This window comes from Melanotaenia boesemani, chromosome 16 (assembly GCF_017639745.1).
Source record: "Melanotaenia boesemani isolate fMelBoe1 chromosome 16, fMelBoe1.pri, whole genome shotgun sequence".
Taxonomy (NCBI): Eukaryota; Metazoa; Chordata; class Actinopteri; order Atheriniformes; family Melanotaeniidae; genus Melanotaenia; species Melanotaenia boesemani.
The window spans coordinates 25,117,098-25,142,065 of NC_055697.1; the positions used below are offsets into that span (position 1 = coordinate 25,117,098).

General features: G+C 37.4%; 1 protein-coding gene across 3 annotated transcripts in view; it reads left to right on the plus strand.

Annotated features, from left to right (window-relative positions):
- slc8a1b (solute carrier family 8 member 1b) overlaps window positions 1-24,968 on the plus strand; it is a 148,646-nt gene that overhangs the window by 93,794 nt on the left and 29,884 nt on the right. For 2 of the 3 annotated variants that reach the window (XM_042010407.1, XM_042010408.1), the window contains exons 5-7: window positions 5,924-6,033; window positions 18,039-18,184; window positions 22,756-22,855. In XM_042010407.1, coding sequence (XP_041866341.1) covers window positions 5,924-6,033; window positions 18,039-18,184; window positions 22,756-22,855 — 356 coding nt within the window. Of the gene's footprint in view, window positions 1-5,522; window positions 5,630-5,923; window positions 6,034-18,038; window positions 18,185-22,755; window positions 22,856-24,968 lie in introns of all 3 variants that reach the window. The other variant, XM_042010409.1, reaches the window with a different exon arrangement.

Sequence of the window (24,968 nt, forward strand, 5' to 3'; positions counted from 1 at the left end):
CCTGTATTCATTCACACAGGGATGTCCTTATGTATACACACACTTTTGTTTAGTCTGTGACCCAAATCCACCCACCGGAAATCTTTTCTTCACAAACTAGTTCAGTCTGAGATGCCACTTCTTTAGGCAAGGCAAGTTTATTTGAAAAGCACATTTCATGTACAAGACATTTCAAAGTGTTTTACATAAAAAAAAATTCAAAGCACTACAGATTAAAACATCAAAAAGTAAAGGCAACAACAAATAAAATTAAATTCAAATGATTAATAGCAAGATAGGTTATAAGTTACCATGCAGACTTCATGCATAGGTGCACAAGAAAAATATTTTTAACCTGGATTTAAAAATGTCAACATTTGGTGAAAGTTTAATCTCCACTGGCAGTTTGTTTCACTTGTTTGCAGCATAACAGCTAAATGCTGCTTCTCCATGTTTAGTCTGGACTCTTTGGATTTAGTTTGGAGTCTTTGGATCTAAGAGCTCTGCTAGCTTTATATTCTCTGAACACATCACAGATGTATTCTGGGCCTAAACCGTTGTGGGGTTTGTAAACGATCAGTAGGGTTTTGAAATCTATTCTATGATTGACAGTGCAAAGATTTTAAAACTGGTGTGATGTGTTCAGATCTCTGTCCTGGTTAAAACTCTAGCGGCAGCGTTTTGGTTGAGCTGCAGATGTTTAATGCTCTTTTTAGGAAGTCCTGGTAAAAGACCATTACAGTAATGCAGTCTACTGGAGATGAATGCATGGGTACAACCACATAACCCGATATTCCAAGTGGTTTGGCCAAAATGTATGTATCAAATTTTTGCAAAAATATGCAAATGCACACTTAGAATTTTTGTCGAGTCACAAATGTCATTTTTAAAATAAACTTTAAAAAATTATTAGAATTTTTATTGCAGCAGCACACACAAGAAGAGACAGAATTTTCTCTTTGAGTTGTCCACGATTCCTCATCCTTAAGCCACACAGAAACAAACACACACTCTCCAACCACAACAACAGAAGCTTTTCCCCCTCTAACTTTAAAGTGGTGATTCCCAAAGTCAAATTTTCCGATCCAAATACGTCGCTATGGCAGGTTGCAGCGGAGAGGGGAGTAATTGGCTCTGCTGCCTGTTGTGCTCTACAACTTCCTGTGTATGTGTGTAAAGTAAGCAAGAAGAGTTTTTATTTGTGTGCGATTTCTACCACACAACAGAAAAACTCATTGGAAAACCACAAACTGCCTTTTAGATTCAGTGCATAAACTCAAGCTGTGTGGACTGAAACTGCTACGTTTGTCTTCCAGACTGATGGTGAAACTTAAGTATCCAGATTAGAGGAGCAGCACAGCCAAAAAATTTATTCATTCATGTTTTATACCGCTCAGTCCAATTCAGAGTCACAATTAGCAGGCGAGACGCAGGTTAACCCTGGACAGCTGCAAAGGATTTTTTTTTGTTTTGTTTTTGTTTTTTTTTACTAGAAAACCAAACATGAGCAAACTTTATCAACTAAAAGGAGAAGTGAAAGACACAAACAGATGGAAGGAAAATAGTTTGTGCTGGTCACACACTGTCTAGAGTGTGTATTTATGTTTTTATGACTTGGGCGAGTAATTTTCAGGCCCTTTATCTCACAAACTCTTATTTCTCACCCCAGACGTTGGGGAGCTCTTTCAACTTAAGTCTTTCAGTGAGATGTTTTATAAACCCTGACAAAAATCTTGTGTATGAAAGATCAATGAGTGTCACATAAGATAAAACGGAGAACAAATAAGATGCGTGTGGTGGAGAAGCACTGGAGTGGAGATCTGTCACAGCTGTTCATTTGTTTTTTAGTTTGTTTTTTTTTTTTTTATAAATGCTTTTTAGCAAAGTCAGATGGAGGACATCATTGGAAGGACAGATGTACGCACACGGTGGCCCCTGGAGTAATGTCTGTGTGTAGTTGTGTGTGCATATTTGAATTCCCACAGCCGGAATTCCTTTAGTCTGCTCATGTGTGAGCGTGAAAGCATGCTAGTGTGAAAAATTTGTGAATGCTGCTGTGCAAGTGTGATACCACCTCTCGCTGAGTGTGCCAAAGCAAGGTCAAATTTACCTTTGTAGGCCTGAGAGTGATGATGTGTTGGCAAATTTGAGGTTGTTTTTGTTTGATGACCCAAGGTATAGGACTGAGGAATCCTGAGTCAGTTTCCTCCCAGTCTTCCCAGTCCCACTTTTAATCTACAATTACCACATTTTTCCAGCACATGTACTGTATTTGTTATTAGAATAACACATTAAGTTCAAATACACACAAAAAATCCTTCAATTTACGTTGTAAATGCTCCTAATTTTAGTTTTCACACACATTAACACACATGGATGCAAACTGGTGCAGTCTGTGTTCAGCTGGTCCTCTTTCTTGAATCTTGTGTCACACTCCTTAGTACTCTTACACACACACACACACATCCCTTCTCTGGAAACAATCTTCTCCACCCCTGTTGGTTACCCAAACAAAGCATCACCATGGCAATGGAACAACGTGCTGTACAGCCAACAGGTTTGTCATGCGGCTGTGTGTGTGTGTGTGTTCATGTATTTAGAGTGAGTGTTCATGTGAGACACTAAGATCAGGGTGCATATCAATACGATAAATCCAGTCCATAATAGATTAATTACTTCTGCACTGATGCACTGTCTGGATATGCTGGTTTTGACTGTACAAGCATAAAAGAATGTGTGTCTCTGTGTGTGCATTTCTCAGCGAGTTGTTGATCAGAGACATTTGCCCGTTTAAGCTGTCGTACTTGAACTTGCGGAAAATGCAAATACACAGTCTCTGTAAAGATTAAGAATTCTGCGAAGTCAGACTGAGTCATTTAGGTTCCGTCTGATGTAAAATGAGCTCTCTGACAAAAATGTTTAACAGTAGTGTAAACAATGAGGTTAACTATTTGTTTTGCAGATGATTTGATTGGAATGATGTTTCTAAGGGCAGTATTCACAAGGCTATTGTTGTGTCCCTCTGTGATTTGTGTCCTTATTTCTGAGCTCAGTGCTCTCAGTCCTGTGCAAATCTGTTTGGTCTGTATCACCAAGAAATATGTGAAAATATTGATGGACTGATTCAGCAATTTGTTGGTTGTTTAGGAGTTTCAGTCTCATCGTCCTTAAGTCTGGTTGGTCTGAGTGCAACATAAAAGAGGATAAGACACATGAGACAGATCAGTGTATGTTTTGGTGGGATTTTTGGTGGGATCCCTATCCAATAAGCTTTTAGGTTAAGTAATGTACTCATAGGCTCCACCTTGAGGCAGAGGAGGGCTTAGTCCCATCATCTCCTCAGCTGCTTGTGTGACTGTCAGTCTGGTGTATTTATGAACTTCCTCTGCAGCAGAAGGTGAAATCTGCTCTCTATTTGCTGTTCCAGGACACAGATAAATGAACTAATCCCTCTAGTGTAATGAGCTAAATTCTAACGTTTGCATGTGTCTGTTAATGGTTACATGTGACATTTTAATGGGTTAATCTTCACTGTTTGAATAATGCAACTGATAGATTAACTGGTGATGTAACAGTGTATAATTAGATGATTATCAGACTGTGTTTTTTCTTTTAGTCAGAAGTAATTCAATTTAACATTTTTGAGTATTTCATTTCATGAACGACAAAGAAATATTAATTGAGCTGATAATTTTTTTTTTCTTTTTTTTAGTACTTGTGATTTAGATATAACTGCTTACACTAAAACTCAGACTGTGTGACAGTGATAGTTGTTTAATTGTAAAGAATATAATATAAAGAATATGTTGACGGTAAAACAGTTTTTGAGTTCATGAATTCAAGAGTGTTGGTGCTGGAGGACGGTTAAACACAGGTTGCAGGCCTGTGATCAGAGATGATGCTTACATAAGATGTGTGTGTTCCCATTTCCCGCCCTCTAGGCCAGATTATGAGAACTCTCTCAGCTGTCTGTATTATTGCCTGTAGTGGATTTGGATCAGAATAAGGGTTTTGTTCCAGACTGGAAACACACATAAAGATAAACACACATATCCACAGGCGCTTATTCATTCACACACACACACACACACACATGCTCTTTGCACGCACCGGGTTCTGCTCCATAGCCCTGTGATCTGGAATATAAACTGCCATGCCAAATAAGACCGAGGCCAACTGCCACAATAAATAGTTGGTTGCACACGCTCCCAATACTCTGAGGCGTTTGGTTGGTCGATACTTGCTGCTATTTGTATTAATTTATCGGTAAAAATTCTGCTCCAGACAAATCATTCTCATCTTTGAGCTTTGATAGAAAGCTGTTGCAGTTGGGTTTAATGTTGCCCATCATAATATATCAGTCTAGTCTATAGGGTAGGGCAACAAGGCTATTTATGTCATAAGTGTAACTATCATATATTATGCATGTGTCTGTAAGGCATGAATGGAGGCATTGATTTTATAAATAAACCAGTACGTTTCACTTTTATCTTTTCCTTTAACTTTAAAATGATTCATCAGTCAGCAACAGCATTGAGAACAGCTGTCTGTTATGTAGGTATTTGTGCTGCTTAGATGGCTCTGACCAGTTGGGATGGGCACAAATCTCTGGGGATGTCCTTTTGTGTCTGGCACCAGGGCTACAGATCATTTTGTCTTGCAGGCTGTAGGGTGGGACCTCTGTGCATTAAACTTGTTCTGGTTCATTCACAGATACTCAATTGGATTGCAATCTGGAGTAGTTTGAGGGCCCAATAATTATCTTTGGCTTTTTGTCGTATTTCTCAAGACAAACATGAACAAATGCCGTTGCTCCACCATACCCAAAGTAGCAGACACTTTTGGCACTTACGTGCATAGTTTCTGTGTTAAAGTGTTGAAGGTCAGACATGCTGCAAAGTTTAGAATAAATGCAGATTAGGGCCATGTTTGGTTGCTTTGTGGATGAGTTTAGGGAGATGTTGGGAGATGTTAAAATATGATCAATATTAATGGTTTTTTCAGCAAAACATAGAAATGAAAAGTTTAATAATCAGTTATCATTAATCATTTATCTTTGTTACACATTTTAATGTTAGTGGTTTTAATGTTTTGGCTGATCAGTGTGTGATGGAAAAAGTCTTAATATTTTCTAAAATGTAAACACTGCATGAGAACCCACAAATGGTTAAGAATTGATCAACTCTTCACATTGTCATTCTTATTGCTTTCTCTCTTATAAATATGGTCCTGATTTTAATTTTAGGATTAAACTGAGCCTTAATGAGCCTGCAGACTGGCAGCTCCATGACTATCATTTTAATCTTGTCATCCTGATTTGAGCTGATGTTAAAGATTAATTCAACATTAGAGGTTGAAATATAAAAATATATTGGCCTTAAAGGCAGTTTTCTGACTTGTGCCTGTGTGAAAATGCTGCTTTTTATTTTCCAGTTTTCTCTTTCTTTTCCAGTTTTCAGCCTGTCCTGTCCTCACTGTTATTTTTCCTCTTCTTCCTTTTTTTCCTCTTTTCCTTCCTTCCCATCCCCTTCCTCCTCCTTCAGTAAAACCATCAAGGTCAAAATCATTGACGACGAGGAGTACGAGAAGAACAAAACCTTCTACATAGAAATTGGGGAGCCTCGCCTGGTGGAGAGCAATGACACCAAAGGTCAGGAAGAGGGTGAGCCTCGTGACCCTGTGAATGTTGACCCCTACCCCCTGACCCCAGGGTGTCCGCCACACTACAGAAGCTGCATGTTCTCAATCCAAGGAGGGAATATTTTTTTCTCTCCTCCTGATGTGTACTGACAGTGAACATGCAGCAGGCTGTGGGTCACCTCATCTCACCACATCCACGACTCCACCTTGTGTGTTTTAGTGTATACCTTGTCATGCCGTTTGTTTACCATGCATGCATTCACCACTTCCCTCTGTGTGTGTGTACGTGTGTTGTCCCATACAGGAAGACCATAACCATTAGGATCTTAGACCGGGAGGAGTACAATAAGCAATCCTCCTTCTACGTTCTGCTTGAACCCCCCATATGGAGACGCAGCAGGAAGGCACAGACAGGTGTGACAGCCAATCAGCACTGAGAATGCACTGCTTGAGGGTTCAATGAATCATCTGGCATCTTAAAAAAATCCCAGCACTTTGTCAGTCATTTATATGAAAGAACACTGAGGAACAGTTTCTGAAAGGGACATGTATCATGTACGTAGTCCTTAACTAATGCACAATTCATGAAAATGTAATTCAATTAAACCAGGATCCATCATGAAGTCTTGGTGCATGCAGTTGGTTTGTAAACAGATTATCAGTTTACCGTAGGTTGCAATAGATCATCAGTTAATGAATGCTCATTCAGTTACATCATAAGTGACCTAAATTTAAATTAGGTTGATTTTAATTCATTTGATTAGACGGCTATCTAAGTTCACTGAGAGGACACTGCGTAGTTACATAGGATGTTAACTAATTAGATTCACACATATAGTTTAAGTAGTTTACATGACTTTTAGTTAATTAAACATCTATTAACAGCAAAAAAAAAAAAAAAATGGCAGTTAATATAATCATATTAGCAAAATGACACATTCAATATTTATTTACAAATTAAATTTTCATGAGCCATCAATTAAGCATTATGTAGCTCCAGTTTGCCCATTTAACTGCTGGCAGATTTACCTTTTTGTGAAAGCAGACCTGCATTTTAATCAAGCCTCACACTGACTTAAACTAATGAGTCATTGTGCAGATCCTTATAGGCTGTTGGATCCATTTAATTTGAGTCAGGTGTGCTGGAGCAGGGATATTTGGAAAACCTGCAGGATTGTGGCTCTCGAGGACCGACATTGGCCACCCCTGGTGTAGTGCATATTTAATCATTTGCTTTTACTAGTATTTGGGATGTTAGGATGATTTGAATTATATTATCTAATGCTAAAAGGAAATAATGAAATGTGTTGCAAGACGAGGATGGTCATTTCATCATTAATCGTTTTATATGAATATTCTTGGAAATTATTAGAAGTATTGATTAGTTTATTCAGTCTCAAAGCCAAAGACTAAGTATATATATTTTTTTTTTTTGCTAGCAAAAGCAATAAATCCTCAAAATAACAAGAAACACAAGAAAAAAGACAAGAAAAAATAATATATATTTTTATATATATATAAATAATAATAAAAAATGTATAATCAGAGCATATTTATTGCTATTGCAGGTGCTGTAATACAACTGTGTTTACCAGCTAACTTATTTACAAATAAGTGGATTTAAAAAAAAAGGAAGAGGATGATTTTGACTGATAGCTGAGACCAAACATTTTATAGCTTCAACTGCAGAAATAAAATCAAAGCACCAGTTGTTCTTACACCGTATGTCTGAAGTGGTAAAACACAGAGCTGATCCCTAATGTTCACTCGTGTTCTAACAGGCCTTTTGATCTGGGATTTGTCTCAAACACACACTGCAGTGTTTCTTCCTTCTACACCTCCATTTGTTTTTCTAACTTTTCCCTATTCTGCTTCAGAGATATACAAGTGGAAATCACACCTGTCCCTTCCTTTCTTCGCTTTTCCTTTTCCTGTACTTTGTTTCAGCTGCTCAAGAAGTTTTTAAAAAAAAAAAAAAAATTTTAAAGTGCTCACATGTACACACACACAAAAAACAGATATAGAAGATTTGCGATTTTGAGATTTGTGTAAATATTTATAAAAGGCTAATGTCTTGTTTTTGTCTTAGAGTTTCTGAAAAAGCCCATGTTGACCACAGCATGTAATTATCATAGCAACAACTAAAAACTAGTTTTTGTTTTTTTTTTTTCCCACATTTGCCACCTTTAAGAGCCAAATATTTAAAGGTTAAATGTTTCAACAAAAGATTTTAGTCCCAATAGAACATAAACAGATTAAAGAATGTTCCAGTTTCTGCAAGTTTAGATGCAAAGCAAAGGCTTTCAAATAATTTGATAGAGATTCCCTCCTGCACCTTTTTATTAGGTGTGTATCTGATAGAATCTTAATATAATTTTAACCAGACTCTGTTTGGTTTGCTCTCTTAACTCCCTTGGAAATCCATCAAGTTGCCATGACAATCATAAAAATGTGTCCGGTCAGCTAATGTGGTTTGTCACAAATATTTATGATCCAGGATACTTTTTAAGTAAAAATATTGTCATTTAAAATGCATGATATATGAATACCCTTTTTTGACCCGACTGTGTGTCCACCAAGAAGGAATCAAACTCAGGCTGCAGGCTCCAGCGCTTGGCATGCCTCAGGAATAATCACGTTGCTACTGTCCAATAAGCTGCTCCGTAGCTAATAGTCAAGCCAGCCAAGTGTGTTTTTCTATTTGATGTGATGGACAGCGCCTCTCTCAATAATCCAGTGGTTAAGCCATCTGTTTAGGAAACTGTTGTGCACCCTGTTCGCAGTATCAGAAGTCTGCACAAGTCACATGCTGAATCTGTGTGTCCGACCTCACTGAGCAATTTATCCAGTAATGAAAATAAAGATGACAAATATAATTAGCAGTGATATCCGTAGACATCCTCGTATAAAAAGCAGGTTACTGCTTTCAGGTTACTGTCTAAAAAACACTTTAATGCAGCTAAACTCGCTTCAGCTCTTCTGTGTACACTCATTAAACCAGCTCTGTGTCTCATACACCCACACACACACACACACACCAGTGCTGTCAGTCTGTTAATGGCAGTGTGTGTTTACCAGCCATCAGCAGTGGTTATAGTGATCAAAGACAAAGGCTGGATATCACATTATCACAGTCAGGAGATCAAACACACCTCCGGGACACACACAAGCACACACACACAGTCTAAGGCTGCAGTTGGTTTCTATGTTTAATGAGTGTGTTTTATAAACTGATGGCTAAATGATGGCGGTTCTCTGTGCTAAATGACCCCTGCACAGATCTTTACGGCCCTGACCTATTTCTCTGTGTCTGGGTGCGTGTGCGTTTGTATGGTTGTGTACATCTGTGCACACTTTTCATTAGGTGCTTCCTTAATTGTTCACTGATGTTATTTGTAATTCCATTTCTAACAGGAGAGGAAAAGTAAACTTTATTTGGGCTGACCTATTTGCTGACCCATGAACACAACTAATTAATTTATATTATGACCAACCTGCAAATGTGAAGTAGATTCAAACACAGCTTGTTTTGTTGTAACAGTTCAGACTTTATAATAATGAACCTAAACCTGTTCAGGTAGAATTCTTTACCTCCACTCTTACCAAAAAAAAAAAAAAAAAGGACTTATTGGGTGTGGTTAAACTACCTTTACTGACTCTGACATTTAACAGTATGTAAGAGTTAGTCAATGTTGATGCTTTAATATGTTAAAATTAGTTTCATATGTGAATTATTTCCAGTATTAATTAAAAGTTCCCATGATACTATATCAGGTTGCAGCAGTAAGTTATAAATTTAAGTTTTTTTTTTTTAATTACTAAGTAAAACTTATTGGCAGTGTTAAATGAGCCCCATTCATTTTAGTTTAATAAAGTCTGTCCCATCATACAGACATATTTATTCATTTATTTAATTTCATTACACAGAAAGATGAACTTGTGAATACTTGCATAACTGTTTCTATGTCCCTAGTTCCCAATTACATATGTGGTCTGCTCTTTTGGTAAATAAACTCGTCTCTTACAAATCGCTACCAAGAGAATTCTGAGTGTAAAATTGATTTTTCTCAACCCATTTTGGCACAGTACAACATTCAGTTTGTTAAATAAGCTGTTAAGTATCTTGCCCCAGAGATAGCAGCTAAAAAAGGACCAAAACAGTCACATTCACTCTCCAATGTGAATTATTGTGCGAGCTGTGCCTTCACATGTAAATTATTGAAAACAGCATTGTAAGATTAAAAGAAACGATTCGGCTAGGTCCTATTTCAGCTTTCTTTAGACCAGAGGTGAAATATTACTGAAGTACCTCTGAGCTTAAGATGAAAGCCTAACACTCTGGCTTTGTTGCTGTTATTTTTGCTGTGAGGCTGACAGGAGTAATGTGCTGACTAAAACACTTCATTTCATATTTTCTATGCTGATATAAGAAACTATAAATCATGCTGTTTTAAAATAAAAACCGAAACTTGTCCAAGGAAGACTATTTCTCTTATTATCTGACTTAAAATATTATGCTGATAAGACTTTAGCTGGTCTGGATAAACAATGGGAAGTTTGACCTGATCCTAAATCTTAGCGAAAGCTCCTTTGAAAACTACTGACATGACTTATCTTAGTTATTTCAATGAATGTACCATCATTTTACCAGTTATGACCAAAAACAGACAAAAGTCAACCCGCTGAAAGCATATGTTTTAATATGTTTTACCAACCCTTCCCCTTTCATTCCACTTCCAATTGATGTTGGTGTTTCTCATTTATTCAAGATGTAATTTTAAAAATTGGTTTGATTCATTCAATTTTACTATTTTCGTTTTCGTATATGTTTACATTCTTTTCTATTTCTGGCTCATTTCCCCTTTAAGTCCCTTTCAACAGCATCCAGAAAGCAGGTGTAAACTTGTATCCGTCTCTGGTTTGTTTATCCAGGTGGAGCTGGGTAATCTGACACCCTCTAAATGAGCTGAGGGTGATAAGAGCTTTTGAAGTTTCTGGGTGAATATTGCAGGCTTTTCAGTTTGGCTCAGAGGAGCCTCTGGACAGCAGGAGGCAGATGAGAGTTCACAGCAGCCTGTGAACCTCCTTCAGTCATCCGGCTGGGAAGAAGTGCTGTGTAAGAGAGGGAAAACAGCTGAAGACACATGCACACATGCACCCTGCAGAGTGTGTTGACCCAATGTCCTCACACTTTCATACACACACTGTGTACCAAACATACATGGGCATACAAAGTCAAATCAGAGTTAAACATACATTGCCACATGTCTCCTCACAGATGTAAATGTGTGAATATATGTGATAGATTTATTATGGCAGCTCCATCCTCTTTTAGCCTTTGTTTGCAAGCATGCGTGTATATGGAAAAAAGTTGAAAGCTGTGTTCATGTTAGGCAAACAGTGGATATGGCTAAAGTTATAGTCTTCAGTGCATTTATATGCGTAGAATCTATTCTGAAATCATGGAAATGACTGTGTGTTTGTATGTGTGTTTAATTATGCAATGGTACAGAGCATCATTATTAACTCAGCCCTGAATAAGATGTCAAAACAACATGAAATAATTAGAGATGCGATGCTGATGATACCCATGTCTGTTTACCAGCATCTCTCCATATTTAGTTTAATCATTAGTGTGTGTGCAAACTAATATGGCTTATTATGGCAAACAGCATTAAATGGGCATTTTAATGGGATACGATGAAATGGTGTCATTTACTCTGCAATTATTAGGACAAAGCAGCAGACAATATACTTATTCATCTTTACTGCAGTAAGAAACATTAACATTACCACTGATTAACTATCTTTCAACGTATAATGCAATATATAATTGTAATTGTACATATCCAGTGATAAATGTTGTTGTATACAATCCAAACTGAAATTAACTTATCAGTAAATTACTGTAAATAAAACTTTGTACAACTCACTGATTTTGGATTAATCAGTGAGGGTCAAACTACAAAACTGTCAGATGAGTAACTCATGCATCGTTTCAGGAATAAAGCAGAAGAAAATATAATTGGTTCAACTTAAAGCAACACTACCGAACTACTTTTTCACTTTGGTGAACCCTAACAAAGGCCAATTTGGCACCTGTACTGTATCCTGTCTCTTCTCTGAGCCCTCTCAAGCCAGTAAATGTTAGATGTTGACTCTAGTCCATTGGTTCTCAACTTGGGATCCCTGAAGCTTGAACTGTACAGAGCCAGTGTGTTTAAAATCAAGGCCAACTCCACACAGAGATAAGTTGAGGTGTATTTGGTTGTTTCACTTACATGGAACCAGTGTTTTGGGAGCCTGAGAACACTGAGAACTTTGCACCATTTTATTAATGTCCCATTAATATAATGGGACATTAATACAGTGTGAGGCTATATGTTAATTACCATTGGTTTTATCAAAGGAGTCAGCTAGAATGCATCATTTCCCATATGATATAGAGCTAGCGAATGAAAATAAAAAAAAATAAAAAAACAAGCATGGTTTCTACACAGGGCAGGCAGTTTTTCTGGTAGTTGCGTCCCCATAAAAAAATAGGTTGGGAACCACTGCGCTAGTCTCATCTCTTGCTCTCACTTTCTCTTTCTTTTCCTTACTTTCTCCAATAATGTCCCCTTGGGTTTCTTCAAATCAGCCATGGCGCACGTCCAAAACAACCAGTGTTTTTATTTGTTTATAGCAACGCGTTCCTCATCAGCAAAGCAAAACACAGTTGTAGTGTGATGTTAAATAAGTTGTACGATAAGTGGCCTGGAGAGATGAGTTTGCTCTTCCCCAGCCTCTTATTTAAAGCTCCTTTTTCAGTCTTACTACTCGTTTACCCACATGTTCATCCTCTTTATCGTTATGTCAAATGTTTTTCCTCTTAATTTTTTTCTCTTTAATTTACTCCCCCTTGTTGCTATCCTTGTCATAATATACCTCTTCTTAGTTCCTCCCTTCACCTTTCTCTTTTTATCCACTCTCCTCTCCATGGACAGACTTGTCAGGCTTGTAAGAACTCTGTCAAGTCTCCTTGTCCTTCTTGTCTGTCTCTTTCTATGAGACTCCAATAAGTGACAGTGCAGCAACATTTACTTCAACCTTCTTGTCATCCTTTCCATGTCCCCCACTGCATCCTGTAATCCTGACAAAGACTGTTTTCTTTCATCTACCTGTCTCCTTCCACCTACCTACCGCTGTGCTTCTCCTGAGAAGTTTCTCCCCTGTGCCATTTCTCTTTTCTTTAAAGTTGACAGTCAACAATAAACCCTGGACTCCCAGAATGCATAACATATAAGAGATTCTCTTTGCATCCATCAGTTTAACTCTTCCTGTGGAGCCTCTACTTAACTCCATCTTCCTCCTCTTTGTGTCATCTTCCATCATTTCTGATTCACTACAGTCTCCATCAAAGCATGATAGTGTGAAATCCTACATATACAGCAAACACTGGCTCTTGTATTGGTTTATCTTAGTTGAACCAGTTCTGAAAAATACTTTTTAATCTCACCTGTTTAAAACTGTGATTGGAAAAATGGTTGTGAAAATTTGAAATAATATTTTGTTTCAAAAATGTATTTAAATAGGCTTGAACTCACCACATGATGGAAAAAGTTGTTTTATCAGCTTCATATGACCAACAAAGTTTGGCTGAGAACCCAAATTAGAGTATCAAAATAGCTGGGCTATGGTCATTTTATTCAAGTTTCTCCAAAAAATTAAATAAATAAATAAAACATTGTTAGGGTTTTTGCAGGGTTACATGCATGCAGAGAAAGTAGTCAAATGTAAATGTTGCATCCTTAGTACCTTCATGAGGCTTTCCAGCCAACCAGTAGCTATTATTACAGTATGGCTGTAGTGTGAGAAGATGCTTTCAGACCAGAACAAATGCCCTATATTTATTCAAGCTTACAAAATATTTTAGTTGAATTTGCAGAAACAAACATTGGCTACAAAAAGAAATCTGGCCAAGGGCAGCCCCCAAAACAGAAAAATACAAAACAAGCAATACAGTGCACGGATCACAAAAAGGACATACAGGCAGAAACATGACTAAATATACTGAGGCTGGGTTTGGAAAGCAGTTATGGGAGACAAAGAAAAAGGTATTTGATAAGTGCTAGAAAAAAAAAAAAAAAACATGAAACATCGACACAGAGCCGACATTAACAACCAGAGGAAGATGAGGGAGAATGGAACATCCAGGAAAAAAATGAAAATACAAAGAAACATGGGATGATATCAAACAAAATGAAAACAGTTAACAGTTTTCTTTTTCAAAACAATTTAGATTTAAAGATCAGATTGATAGGACAGTCTTATGTTTGTATCTTGTGTCCATTTGGGATTACTCAAGAAAACTGAGTGAAATGCATTATAATCCTCTTTTCATGGTGGTAGCAGGTGAAGTAGATTATAAAGTGTTTTTAAAATAACCTGCAGTAACGAAACTGCAAATGCAGGGGAAGAGATGCTACCAGTTGCCCCCATTTAATTTGTGTTCATGTTTAAATGTGGAAAGAGGATAAGGTGGTAGGAAAGAAAAAATAGATTAATGACCAACTAGAAATGGTTATATAACAAAATGCTGATATTTAAGGATACCACAGAGATTATATCCTTATCTATGTCAGCTTATTTAAAGACACAGTACACAAAGAATAGCACCAAGGAGGAAAATGGTACCCATTTTGAAAGCAAATTTAATAACCTTTGTTGCAGAATTTCCATAGTACTCAAACACTTTAGTCATATCTGTTTCTGCTTCAGCTCTGAAGCACATTCATTCGTTTTTAATTGGATTGAGTTGCAAAGAAGCAGAGAGTGTGGCACTGGAGGGGGAGGGATCCAGTGATAAATGGTACAGACAGCGGCTTTGACAGGAAGCAGCATCTTACCCTGCAACATTCAACCTCTGTCAGGAACATTTACATGTACAGATGCACAGAGGGAGTGTTGCTAACAAGAATACTGCCAGGTCATCTTCACCCCACAAGAGGTTTACTGTAGGCTTTTAATTGACTTCATTAAATCACCATTACACAGTGTGTAATGGTGTGTGTTCATGCATGTGTGCTAATCATTGTGAATTCTGGTTAACTTAGAGAAAACCTTGAAAGGCATGTTAGATAGAATTGTCACCAAGTGGAGTCAATGAAAAGGTCACATTGAAAGCTATTAGTACCTCTAACAAAAACTTTATAATTAGGGTTCTTTAAGGAAAAAGTTTTCCCATTTTAAAAACTAGCCCATAGCCCATCGGTGGAAGCAGCTCATTATGTGCTACAGCTACCTGTAAAAGTAAAGGTTGTTTCTTATGGATAAAGTAACTAAGACAGGAGTGAAACAAGTGCCAGAAGCTCACTAACATGTGGCTTGTCCTCGGTGGAAAGGATTACTCTTTGCAGGGCTGCCTCCCAAGATCCAGTTAAGAAATAGAATAAATGCCCTCCACTAGGCATGCTGTCAAATATACAGCTAAATACTACTGTCCACCACAGTCGGTAACTCAGTTTAATGCTACTACTTCCTGTTTCAGTAGTCTGCAGGGTAGCTCCTGCAAACAGTAATGGGAATAGGATCAACATAGTGAGCAATAATCCTTGAGCTTCTGGAAAATGAGTCAACTGCCTTGTGGGTGAACCTGCATCTCAAAACGCTGCTTATACAGCATATGGTGTAAAAATAGTTGCACCTAAAGCTGCAAAATGCATGTACAGGCCTGTGTGAACAGAATGATTAACAAAACAATCAGCTTCGGCGCGGTAGACTCAGAGGTCATAATATAGACAAACAACATAAAGGTCTGCAGGGAAATGCATTCATTTTTCTCTTTGGCTGTAGCATTAGTCATTTCGCTAGCTGTTTATATGCTTGTTTGGAAATTGTGTAATAGAATAGGTTTATGGGAACTATAAATTTTGACAAAACCTCAATTTTGTAAGTTTTGCATTTGAGGTGATTGATTTTATTTTTAATGTATGTTCATGAAAGAAATTTAAAAAAAATCAGTACTTGACATGTTCACTTGACAAATATTAACCATGTGACTAATTACATGAACCACACAATATTTTAGCTACAATAATGTATACTGCTGCTGTTTCCCTGGTTATTCTTTTCAAGAGTGTGCGTTTCAGGTTTGCAAAATTTTTAAAGTTCTCAATAGATTTGCTTAGTTTTCAGTGTAAAATTTTAGGGTGACAACCATGATACTTATGGTGGAGTAAAAGTGCCACAATGAAATACTTAAATCATTAAATAATTGTGTCATTAATTAAATAAAATAACAATTAAATACATTGTTATTAAATGTATCACTAATTCATTAAAATACCAATTCATGTATGTAAAAACATAATTATTTTACTATTTAATTATTTGATGGTTCTGTAGTGCAGTGCATCATGAATTTATTTTATCTGTCAGCTTAGCTCATCAGTGTCACTGGGTGGAATCTGCCGCCTGATTGGTTACCTCTTTTTACATTAATTGGTATTTAATGAATTTGTGATACATTTAATAACACGTTACTGTATTTAATTCTCATTTTATTTATTTAATGACACATTTAAGTAATTAAAAATATATTTAATTAATTGTGGCACTTTAATTCATACCACAATAATGCAAAAAAGGGAACAATTAAATGTGCTGGAGTCAGGTTTTTGCATCTCTTATAGCCACTAGTTCAGGGTATATGTGTGGTAATCAGCTGGTTGAGATTTACTATTTGAGCCACTGAATGAGTGTTCAGGTTACCCAGTATTTCACTTTGAATTAAAGTCCACAGGGTATTCAGCTGTGTGAAAAATTTTAGGTTAGGAATCAGCATTTCATATTAAATTGAAAGATTACTCATTGGTCAAAGCATCTGGCTTCATTGCTTTCATAGTATAAATGTGTTTCTTTGCAATCAGTGTTCTCATTATTGTCTATATTTAAGCCGTTGTTACCTGGGAACATTTAAAACTTTTCTCATTCAGAAAAGAAGGGAATTAGAAATGTTAATAAGCAGACAATGTTAAGGTTGGTTTGGCTAGCTGAGATGTGGATAAATCATAACCAGCTTTTAATGCTACAATAACACAACAGCATTAATATCTTATGACTGGATGAGTGGCATAATTCAGTAATCCATCCATGCCATCTATGATGGTGACAGACATTTTTAAATACAGGAATTTTTGTAAGGGATGTTAATATAAATATTCTCAGAGTAGAAGATGGTTTAGTCGATACATTCTTGACTGCCCACCTTGAACTGCTGTATTGAAACACAGCAGTTATGTCTTTTCCACCCAGTGGCAAAGAAAACTTTGCTACTTTGCATTGTAGCTTACCAGCTAAAGAGCAGAAAGTGTTTTGTGGTTTTTCAAGTGTAAGGAACACAAGCATCTAAACTGACTGAACAGACAGGTCATTATGTGCTTGTAAAATTAGAGCTTCACACTGCAACCAGCTAATTAGCCTGTTATGGCTTGCTATTAGCAGGGCGCTATCTAGAGATATAAGCTGGAAGGAGAAAACAATTACTGATGCTGCAGGTTCTGTTTTGGTCCCAGTGCTTGCAACATAAAAGCGGCCACAAACTGCCTCTTACAATGGAGTATAATTCAGTCAGAAAACTTTATATAAGTTTGTATAAGTTTACCAAAGGGCTCCTGCCATAAATTTGCATGGCTGACTGTGTGTATGAGCTTCTACACTCTACCCAGTAGGTCAACTGAGGGGAACAAATGACCAAATAATTCATGTAGACTCACAATGCTCTGCTGTATAATGGAAGGTAATAGCATGGATAAACATTCCCCAAGGAAAATTTGATCACAGCCATTCTCTTTGCTCCCTTAACCTTTTTGATCCCAGCACTGAGTTCTAGCTCTAAAGTGAATGCCAATAACACAAATCGCAAAGATGGGGAAAAGACAAGAGGCAGTCTGGTGGTGTGTGAGACAGCGCAACAAGGTTAACGGACACATTTTTCATTTGATGAGGCAACTAAAGTGGCTACTGTAAAACCTATGTAGATGTTCAACTTATTTTATTTTAATTTAGCTCGAGGGTTAGGTATTTAAATAACGAAATTATGAGTCACTTTGTTAATTTTGAGTATTTAAACCAAGAAGTACAGTGGACAGATGGTGCTGTCCTCATACATTAATATTTAACACTGAGTTCATACCTGCAAAAACTTAGTGTCCTATGAGGGCTAATGCTTCATATTTTAAACATGTTTCAAAGAATTATACAAATATATGAACCTCACATTTACGCAACAGCTTTTTGAAAAACTTCTTTCTACTTCCATTACTAGACTTGTTTCCCTCACTAACATTTTAAAGATGGAGAATTCCTGATTATCAAAACTGACCTGCTGCTGCTTTGTACTTACTGTGACACTGGATTTTGTCCTGTGATCATTTCAGAGGAAAAGCAAAAGGAGGAGGTAGAGGAACAAGAAGCACTGACAGGAAAAGATGAAGAGGAACGACGCATAGCAGAAATGGGCCGTCCCATGCTGGGAGATCATGTCAAACTGGAGGTCATTATCGAGGAATCATACGAGTTCAAGGTAAGGCTGTGTCTTTGATCAGATCAGGGTTTACTGGTCTAATTGGAGTTAAATAAATTGGGCATAGTGTTTACCGGGCTCAGCCTGGTCTGTGTGCATTAGCAAAAAGGTTTTCTCTTATTCTCTTGACACTTGCGTTAGTTAATTTCAGTAGTTTGTGGCTACTTTTTTGTGAATTTCCTGTAATAAGCCAAAACATACCAGGTGAAAACAAATCCCCGCTGGATTAAAATTAGGTGGAAAACGTCTGCTGCCATGAAATAAGATAATGATGCTATTTCCTAACACTTTCTAGCGTTGTTACACTGTGGTTAGCTGTATTTCTAGCCACTTCATGTGCATATATTGTTTCACATGGCTAATCAGCTGGGTGTTTTTAGCCTGGTTGTTACGTTTGCAACATTTCCATCTACCATGCTGATTGCTAACTTTCTGGTCATGAGTGTGTTACCTGATGGTAGCAATCAGGTAAAGTAAGTGTGGGTTAATTCCTGTAGTTGACCATTGCTCACACACTATCAAAACAAAACAATTTATTCAGTTTTACTTACAGCTTGTGTCTCAGGATCAGAAACTCTGTCCACAGGGTATTTAGCTATGTGAAAATTTTAAAACCAGAAAGCATTTCAAAATGTTAAGAATCTGCATTTCATATTAAATTGAGGAGCAAGATTACTCATTGGTAAAGGAATATGGCTTCACTGCTTTCACAGTTTAAATGCATTTCTTTGCAATCAGTGTTCTCATTATTGTCAAAATTTAAGCCATTGTTACCTGGGAACATTTAAAACTATTCTCATTCAGAAAACAAGGGATTAGAAATGTTAAATAACTTATTAGCAGACAATGCTAAGGTTGGTTTGGCTAGCTGACGTGAGGATAAATCATAACAGCTTTTAAAGCTACAATAACACAACAGTGTGGGTTAATTCCTGCACTTGATCATTGCTCTCACACTATCAAAGCAAAACAGACAATTTATTCAGTTTTACTGACAGCTTGTGGCTCAGGGTCAGAAACGCGGTCCTTGATTGTAGGAAGAGACCCTCCTTTCAGCTAAAGCCTGGTCGCAAATTCCTCGTTGTACCATCCCTTATTCATCCAGCAGTCTTCAGTGAAGTTTCGGTCACAAAAACAAACGTTGGTGAAACTCTGTGGCTTGCTCCCAAAAACAAACTACATCCACTGCTGTCTAACAATTGTTTCCTTCAGGAATTTGAAAAAAAAAATGTAGCTGTCCCTCACAGCCAAAGAAGCATTTGTGTGAAATATTGAATTAAAATGTTGCAGTGTCCACTGTCTTCTGCCTCACACTGTGCCTTTCTTCTTGTGAATGTGCACAATCTAGAGAAGATAACCAATAACTGAGACGTGGCTTTAGGTTGTTACATAATTTTGTTAAGCTTAGAAATCAAAACTACCAGGAGAGGTTTAGAAATGGACTATAGTTTGGGCTAAAATATTATTCTTGCATTGCAACCTTTACCATCTAATGACCACTAGAGTTCACCTGTCCTATGAATGTAAGCATGTTCCATATCCGCTTGCTTGTACTAACCACTAACTGGGCAGGTTTAGAGGAGTCTGCATACCCATGTGGAACAGTCCTTCTCTTAAAGTTGTTGCTGTTACTCTTTGCTCATTCATATTGACCAAACAAAAGATGTAAGCTCTATTTGTGTGTGCTTTAAAATAACAGGCTGGCGTCAATCAGCTGAGTGACACAACAGCGTGTTGGCATTTGGTGTGTTCTGGCCTACTTTAGACCCACATGGCATTTTGGCTCAGTGACTACCTCTATGTCTGGGCTCAGAGATGCATCGTCTACCCTTGATTCTGCTTTCATAACCTACAAAGAGGATGCCGTTAAGCAGTAAAGGCACATCAATCCCTGCTCGACCTGACATAGTGTGAAAAGGACTTAAGAGATACCAAGTTGTCCCACAAACCAGTATTTTTTTAACACCCTGGTAATGTGGATGGTTTTAAAATACAAGTAGAGGCCAACGCCTTTTTACAATATATCCAAGCAATATGAATAAGGAACAATATGGTGAGTAAAGAGCACTCAGGATAAGAAATTACCAATTTATTAAAGCATGTCAGTTTTGTAGAAGAAAAAAGATGACGTTATTTGGACTAAAACAGAGCAAACAAACCACACCTGCTTAAATCTAAATCAGGCTTCATTAAGTTTATACAAGGAGATGGAATTAGAACAACATCCTGTATTCAGGACCCTTCGCGACCCTTGGGTTCTGCTTTAAAATCTAAAACATGCTGTGCAGATAGACATATGCTTACAAAACCTGCACAAACTCACCTCCCACATATTATACAGTCACAATCTTTTCAGATGCATACAGGAAATAGCTGTAATATGAGTGCATTGTTTCCCTGCGTTCTCTCTCCCACGCAGACTCTTAAGACAAGCTTAGATGTAATTACCATCCATGTTACATATTGTGTATTTGTGTGTCCTAATGCATGTTCTTTGCTGCCGCTCCACCTACACTCTCCTTGTAGACAGACAATTAATAACTCAGAGTAATAGCTTGCCACTTGACAGGATAGCATACTTTGTCAAGTGTTTCAGTGCATGAAATTATGCTTTTCTGTACATCTGTTGGGAAGTGGATCCAATAGTTATCTGAAGTGCTGTCCATTGGTAAATAATGAAGTGCAAATCTGTTTGATGCTTGAAGACTACTAAAGATTATAGTTTAAAAGTATTTTGTAGTCTAAGATTTTGTTTTAGTCCCACAGAGAAAACAATGCCAGAGCCTAAATGTTTAATCAACTGAGACAAAAAGTAACTGATTGTGTTTCTCAGGAAGGAAGTTGGTTTCTTTTTGTTTTTAATGGAACCTATGCAACTCAGTCTCTGTTTATAAAACACGCTGTCAGTTTGGCAAAGCCAGAATTTACTAATTTTGTAGAAAAGGTGTATTGCTTTGTTTTCATCAGCAGTTTTAATTGTGAAATTTTCTGGCTGAATGTGAAATGCTATCCAGAATAGTATTACTTTTGAATCAAAATCAGCTTTTATATGACAACACCCATAACGCCCATTATATGCCCACACAACTAAACAAACTGAGAACAGGCTTGTCAGACATGAGTACGTTTTACAATTCTGTGTGCACGAATTGCAAAAATAAGAGCATAGATTGCAAAACCAGGCACACAATTTACAAATCTATGCATGGATTGTAAAACTGAGCAAATTATGGGCTATGTAGAAACCATTTTCAGCAGATCTTGCTTCTCCTTTTTTTTTTTTTTTTTTTGTCTTACAAGGTACAGGGAAAAGGCTGGTTTGCTTTATTCATATGCTGATTTAATCCAGCTTTACTGTACATTTAGGTTTCCTTCATATACTGTAAAAGTAATTTTTCACAAATTTGAAAAAAGATAAATGTCTAAGTTGGAAAAGTTTTGCATTATAGGTCAATGCCAGGTTGTTGCCTTATGCATTGCTGTACTGTCACCAGGGTTTGTCTCAACCCATTCTAGTAATGGAAAGCTGCTGGCGTGCATATTCATTTTAAACAGCCCAGCTATGTTATATTTAATAATCTGAGGGAAGCAATGAGAACTGACGCAAACAAGATAAAAATAACAGCGCAGCACAGAGGAGGAAATACTGTAAAACCTAGCTGATCATGGTTAAACACTCACATACAAAAGGCAGAGTAAAGCTGGTTGTTTGTGTGGTTCCACAGCAGCAGCAAGGCACTTTTTACATCCTTAAGCCCCATTCAGCACCATTATTATTCCAATTTCTCTCTGTAGTGCACAGAAGGAGTGCAATCCCTGCTGCTCCACATATTAGTGTGTATAAGTGAGTTTGCGTTCATGACAATGTGTTATTTTAATCTGTCATAGCTCCCTATTTAGTGAAACAAAAGAGATATAAATACTAGAAAAATAAGGTAACACGGAAGGGAGCAAAGGAAAGTAGGGAAATAGGAAAATGGAGAATTCATGCTTGGAAAGCAGTTGAAGCAAATAAATGCACAGAGAATCAAAGAAAGTGAATGTTTGCTTGAATGGAAAACGCATGAAAGGTTTAAGTGTAGCTCTTATATAGTTTGTTTTGGCTGACTTTACCCACTTTAGGTTGTTTTTTTTTTGTTTGTTTTTTTTAAATGAGGTATGAAATTAGATAAGGTTTATGCTGATACAATATTTTACTAAATGTGTCCTCTGTAAAGACAGAACATACTTTATTCTTAGAATCACAGCTCCACCCCTGCCTTCCCCTTCTGTTTGTCAGCAACAAGCGGAGTTTTAATTTTTTTTTAATTTTTTTAAAAGCAACCATCCTTGCATACAGAAATTCCTTGGACAAAATGTAACTAATTCCTGGTGAAAAATGTTTCCACAGAATCCTCATAAGCATGTACGTTCCTCCTCCCACACATCTCATTGAACAACGAAGATGCAGCTCTGTAATCTGGGAATACTTTTTTCTGATCAACCAGCAATCACAAGTTAAAGCAAATAGTTGTTGTTTTTTGTTACTTTACGTACATGACGAGACTATTTATCTGTTTGTTCTTTGGCAGAATACAGTGGACAAGCTCATAAAGAAAACCAACTTGGCTCTGCTGGTAGGAACCAACAGCTGGAGAGATCAGTTCATTGAAGCCATCACTGTAAGCGCAGGTAAGGCCAATGGAGAGAGATGTGTTATATGTGAATATGGCGCTCCTTCATCCACCTTGATGGAGACATTCAAGGTGGATTTATATATATTTAGGATGGATGTCTGTTTTATAGTTTGCAGAGCTCTGTGGTGCCCTGCATGCACAAAACGATTGTAACGTAAAATATCAGAAATCTTATGCATGATTAAATGAAGTTTAGTGATTTCATTACTCCATGGAGTCATGTTAGGTGTGTGTGTGTGTGTGTGTGTGTGTGTGTGTGTGTGTGAGAGAGATGATTGGTTTCTGAATTGTTGAGTGACCTGTGATCACACAGACATATGCAGGTCAGATGGGAGACAATGTTGAGAACAAGTTGTAGGAGGAGCTGTTTAGACAGAAAAATAAGTATTGTATGTGTGTGTTTGTAGAATAGAAAAGTATGTGGTGTTAAACAAAATATGCTGATGATTTACCTCCCGGCAGCTTTAGTTTCCAAAACTTAAATCTCAAACTGTCAAAAAAATTACGTTTGCCATGAAAATCACCTCTGTTAAAAATCATCCCACCCACAGCTGATTTATGACCCTTCAGCAAAGAGTTTGCAGATCCAAGCAATCATTCCTGTATGTGCCAGGACTCTTAAAGTCCATGTACAGAAAGACACCTTTGTTATGTATGTATGTGTGTATATATGTGTGTGTGTGTACATATATATATGGGAGACAGAAGTGTAGATTTAATATCCCTTCAGTTTTATTTACTGGAACCCATTTCAGTTCTGTGGATTTTTATGGTCTGTTTTTTCTCATTTTATGTTAAAACTGCAGTCTATAACTGTATTCGACGTAAGGGCAAAAATAAAGCATGTCCTGATCTTGACCTGAAAAGACAGGAATATTTTAAACTAATGCCACATCACTGTCAAAATCCGCTTCAAGCCAAGATGAAGTCATGTGAGGATGGAAAAAGAGCAGCAGAGAATGTTGAATACAAACAGAGACCGTGTGAGAGACAGGAAGCATGAATGTAGCATGAAAACACCTTTGAGAAAAATGTATCTTGGGAAGGAAAATGTAATGTATGGAGTGAAATAATGGTTAAAGATAAAGTGAGTGTGCTTGGTTAAAAAGTGAAGAGAAAAGGAAATGAAAGCATGGAACTCTCCTCAGCTACAGTCAGCAGCTGCTAAGTTTGGTGTAAAGGATGACACTGGGGAGATAGATTTCCTGGAACTGTTTAAAAGCAACAAAACCCGCCTACCTCGTGGCATGGAGCAGTAACTTTCTGAAAACCTAAAGACAACGCATACCTTGTGGGTCTTTCCCTTCCCTTTGCTGTGTTGCATAGTGCTGTTTGTGGATTTAAAACAGGCATGTCAAACTGGTCCAGCAAAGGGCCGTGTGGCTGCAGGTTTTTGTTCCAACCAAGCAGCAGCACACCAGATTTGACTGATTCAATCAACTGATCTCAGTCTTCAGACAGCTGATTGGTCAAACTGTGTGCTCTTGGCTGGCTGGAACAAAAACCTGCAGCCACACGGCCCTTTGCTGGACCAGTTTGACATGCCTGATTTAAAAGGTCTGTAGAGGTACCAAGCCCAAGGTTAACACCAAAAGGAGTTATTCTTCCCCTCAGAAGACACTGCTCCTGAGCTGTCTCAGCACCTTCTACAGTCAGCCACAAAAAACATTACTCTTTTTGAGCAGGAAGTTTGGCATTTTGAAATAATCAGTTTCTTTGTTTTTGTGGGGGGTTTTTTTGTGTGTGTGTGTGTGTGTGCGTTTTTTACTTTATACACCTGTAGAAAATGTTGACATCACATATGGGGTTGTTCAGGGACCATATTATATTCTCACTTGTTTTGAAGCTTTCCTAGGTGAGCTGGTTGCATAGACCTTGAATTCTGACATCAGGACTGTGGTATTTCTCAAACTGAAGGACCATCCACTATAAATCCCCCCCACCCCTCCACTAGGTCTGACCATTTTTAATAACATCTAATGTGCCAGCTACTGCTGTAAACTGAGGTAATGAAAAAGCATTTCTTACCAAATAGCTTAGCATAAAACATATAATCTTGACATATTGTATTCTTCCTAACTATTAAATAAACTCCTGAACTAATATTT